The sequence below is a fragment of the Austrofundulus limnaeus genome, unplaced genomic scaffold (genome assembly GCF_001266775.1).
Source record: "Austrofundulus limnaeus strain Quisiro unplaced genomic scaffold, Austrofundulus_limnaeus-1.0 Scaffold5, whole genome shotgun sequence".
Taxonomy (NCBI): domain Eukaryota; kingdom Metazoa; phylum Chordata; class Actinopteri; order Cyprinodontiformes; family Rivulidae; genus Austrofundulus; species Austrofundulus limnaeus.
In genome coordinates, this window is record NW_013952407.1 from 2,817,375 (window position 1) to 2,821,136 (window position 3,762).

General features: G+C 40.0%; 1 protein-coding gene across 1 annotated transcript in view; it reads left to right on the plus strand.

The window, feature by feature from the left end:
• LOC106531339 (polycystic kidney disease protein 1-like 2) overlaps positions 1–3,762 on the plus strand; it is a 20,802-nt gene that overhangs the window by 3,113 nt on the left and 13,927 nt on the right. The window contains 7 exon segments of the mRNA XM_014027182.1: positions 133–280; positions 1,567–1,796; positions 1,874–2,284; positions 2,374–2,492; positions 2,563–2,713; positions 3,205–3,406; positions 3,580–3,691. Of these exon segments, the coding sequence (XP_013882636.1) occupies positions 133–280; positions 1,567–1,796; positions 1,874–2,284; positions 2,374–2,492; positions 2,563–2,713; positions 3,205–3,406; positions 3,580–3,691 (1,373 nt within the window).

Here is a 3,762-nt window from a genome sequence, read left to right on the forward strand (position 1 = left end):
ATTATTAGCAGCTTTGCATCTTGTTTGTTCAGTGGTCAATAAAAAGAGCACCCCTTTATTTCATGCATTCTTTATTTGTTTGAGAAAAACATCTTTTCATTTCTAAGAATTCACTGATTTTTTTGTTTTCAGGACTTCGCTTATTGATGACGAAACTGGCGTCTATTTCTGAAAATGTCACCATCACTGTGAAGTGGCTCCTTCACCCTTTTCATGGAAACCTAACATGTGTTGTGAATACTGGAGACGGTCACATTATTGATCCATACAACCCAGCAGAGTGAGTCTAACGAGATGATGTTCATTTTTAGTTTCATGTGTTAGTGTTAGTTTTGTTCTGGGCAGGATTTAAAATATTARCACACGGGTTTCTAAGACAATAAGATGTTAAATAATGCAAACTGGTTGTAGGTTGTGCTTTTGAAACATTCTCCATTTTCTTTTTATCCATTTTGTAATTGTTCAACAAACAAACAATGCTGCTCAATAGCTAACTAGTTTGTCTGCAGGGGCGGAGCCAGGGGGTGGCCATGGCCACCCCATTGGCCACCCTGCTGCACACACCCCTTCCGCAGTGAAACAACCTTTAGGGGTGCAATAATCTTCCTGAACAATAGGTGGCAGTGTTTAACAGTTTGAAACATCCCCAAACTCAAAGAAGTAACAAAGAAGTAATTGGTTTCTTCAGTACATATGCCTACGTAATCTGACTTATGGTGACAAATGTTTTTTGTTTTGTTTTTTGTCACCATAACACACTGTCATTTTATGTTATGAAAGCTGCATGATGCTCTGTCCCTTTTGGTTATGAGTAGACCTATCACTAAATCAGAAAAAGTGAAATGCCACTTTAAATTCACTGTTGGTGAATACCAATATTGCACCTGTTCATTGGGTAAAATTATTAATATTAGTTTTAAACATGCAGCTGAGGGTCATCATTATTTGGCACAATGATGTGTTAAAWTAAAAAATAAACCAATAAACAATATAAAAGTAAAAAGCACCCCTAAAGTCATTGGATATGATAAATTGTGTGATATTAGTTAATGTTATCTCGGTTAAAGCAGTGAGTTTAAAAAAACATGATAATGAAACTAGTTTAATGAATAAACTGTCTCTGAAATAGACCCCCCCTCCCCAAATGGTTCTGATGCCCATGTTTAATCACTGCCGGTATAAGGACATAAGGAAATGACCAAAACAAAAAGATCTGCAGAAAACTTTCAAGTAAAACAATCATGTAATGACCACCCCGTGTGAGTAGTGGTCCCCGTCTGGCCACCACTGAGAAAAATGTCTAGCTCCGCCACTGTTTGTCTGACTGCTGGTTTGATTTTTATCAGTCATTTTTGATGCACTTCCTGACATATCTAGTAAAAGAAAAACAAATGAATGGAAACTGTGTTAGAAACTGGAGTGGGTTTAAAAAAGTTAAAGACAGAGGAAAAGAAAAGCCATATAGTTTGTTCTTTTGATAATCATGAGCTCGTTTTCTTTTACATTGACCTTTTATTGCAAAGTCTACACCATCATCATCATTTTTAATATTCCTCCTTCTGACAGACTGGAGTCCAGCATTATCCACAAATTCCAGCAGCCTGGTGTTTTCACGGTTGGGGTGGAATGCACCACCAGTGACTGGCATGTCACAGCTCAGAGAYCAATAACAATTCAGGAGCCTGTCGGAGAGTTCACTGCGATCAAGTGCTATGGCAGGGACGTGGCAACAGATGGTGCTGAATGCAATGCACTTTCCAGCCTGCCTGTTCACATCCAGCTGCAGGTGGAGGCAGGTGAGTCGCCCTTTTGGAGGTGTCACAGTTTTCTGACCTCTGCGAACGGATTCAACGTCCATTCTCTTGGCCAACAGGTGTAAATGTTTCCTACACAATTCATCACAAAGACAGAGTGATTGCAAGCGCCTTAGTGYACAAGGGGGTCACACCTCACAACATCACGCTGAACGAAGGCGCGGCGCAGCAGCTCGGACACGGCTGCCATAACCTGAGCATAGCTGCGTCCAACAGGGTCACGACCTTCGGCGTGTCRTCTCATCTGGTGCTGTGTCTGCTGGAGCCTGTTGAGGGCCTGCTGGCTTCRGTGATAGAGGAGGCGGGTGCGTGTCCGGATTCCACCGATCTCATAATTGGTGTCACATTGGAGCAAGGAGCTCCGGTGGAGCTGCTCTTTAATCTCACTGGAGCCAGGGACACGCTGACAGAATCCAGACACATGCTTAATAACACCTTGCAAACGTATACGTTCTCCAACCCACTTGAAGGTACTTAGAGTCGACTTGTGTTATTATACAAACTAAACATGTATTCSTAGTCCACATGTCCTAAAATGTTCGAAACGCTTGTGAAACAGGACTTTTGACAGTGAAAGTACAAGCTGTGAATGCTTTTTCTGTCTCTCACGTGGATGTGGACTTGGAGACGATACTTCAGACCTGTCAGAATTACTCTGCGAGTCAAGATGGAAACACAGCAAGTATCACTAATGTGCAGAGGTAAGTTGTCTGCTGCAACAATGAAACAACTTTGTTTTTGTCTGCAGAAAGATAACATGACCGCTGACAGCACTACAGATTTGAAGATAATTGCTTCCCCTGACACTGTGGTTGACCAGACTCYGAGCGTTACACTGACTGGAGCTGGAGCTGATTCAGTACACGGCAAYAAAATACTTGACTTTGAATGGAAATGTAGTAAGTTCAACAGCCATCCACATGCAGTTCTCCCTTTTTCAGGATTTGCAATTGTTCGTCATTGTCGTTTTAACTTGCACGTTATTTCAATAGAGCCACTTAAGAAACAGGACACATTTTAAGTCCAAGTTTTTGTACATGAAGTAAATCCTCACTGAGTGTTTTGTCAACAGAAGCACAACCAAAGATGGTCAGAAAGTTGTTTACCTGCCCAGTGCTTTGTGTTGTTTTGTTTCTGTTTTTATCAATGCAAATCAGAAAGTCTGTTCTGGTTTTCCAAAGACTCGCTGCATGCAGGTACCAGGATGTGATGTTTGTGTTCATGTGTGAAAGCACAAACTACCCAGATAATATGGACACTAACTTTAAACCAGTAAAACCTTTTGAGTGTTAAAAAACTTAGTATCGTTTTCCCAATCCATACACCAGTGCTGTACCTCTTTATACGTCTTTATAGGGATAACGCCTCTGTCCTTGTTTTGTCTGTGCAGAAGGAAACTGTTCGTGCAAAAACATAACAAAGAATGAAACTCACATTATTGAAAAAGACTGCCTTCCAAATCCATTTGAAATGCTTGAATACACTTTAACTGTGAGGAAAAGAACTTGGTTTAGAAGATGGGTGGACCATGCCTCAGCATCCAAGTGCATCAGCGTTACTCCTTCGAATGAGTTGAGAAATGTCACCATCAGGTAAAACAACAAAATAAAATAAAATCCATCAAGCATTTGCATGAACTCTTCTTTAGACTTTGTTTTAGAAACTAATGCAATTTTTTATTTCTCAGTTGGAATAAATTAAATTTACTATTTGTTTGTGTCCTTTTTAAAGTCATTATAGATGCTAAATAAATTTGTTCTTGCAGTTGCGATAATTGTGCTTCATTAAATGAGAGCGATCATGCAAAACTAAGCCTGAAGTGTGTGACAACTTGCCCAGATGTAGTTTGGTTTATTGAAGATCCCAAACCTCTGACAGTAAGTAAGTAAGTAAGTAAGTAAGTAAGTAAGTAAGTAAGTAAGTAAGTAAGTAAGTAAGTAAGTAAGTA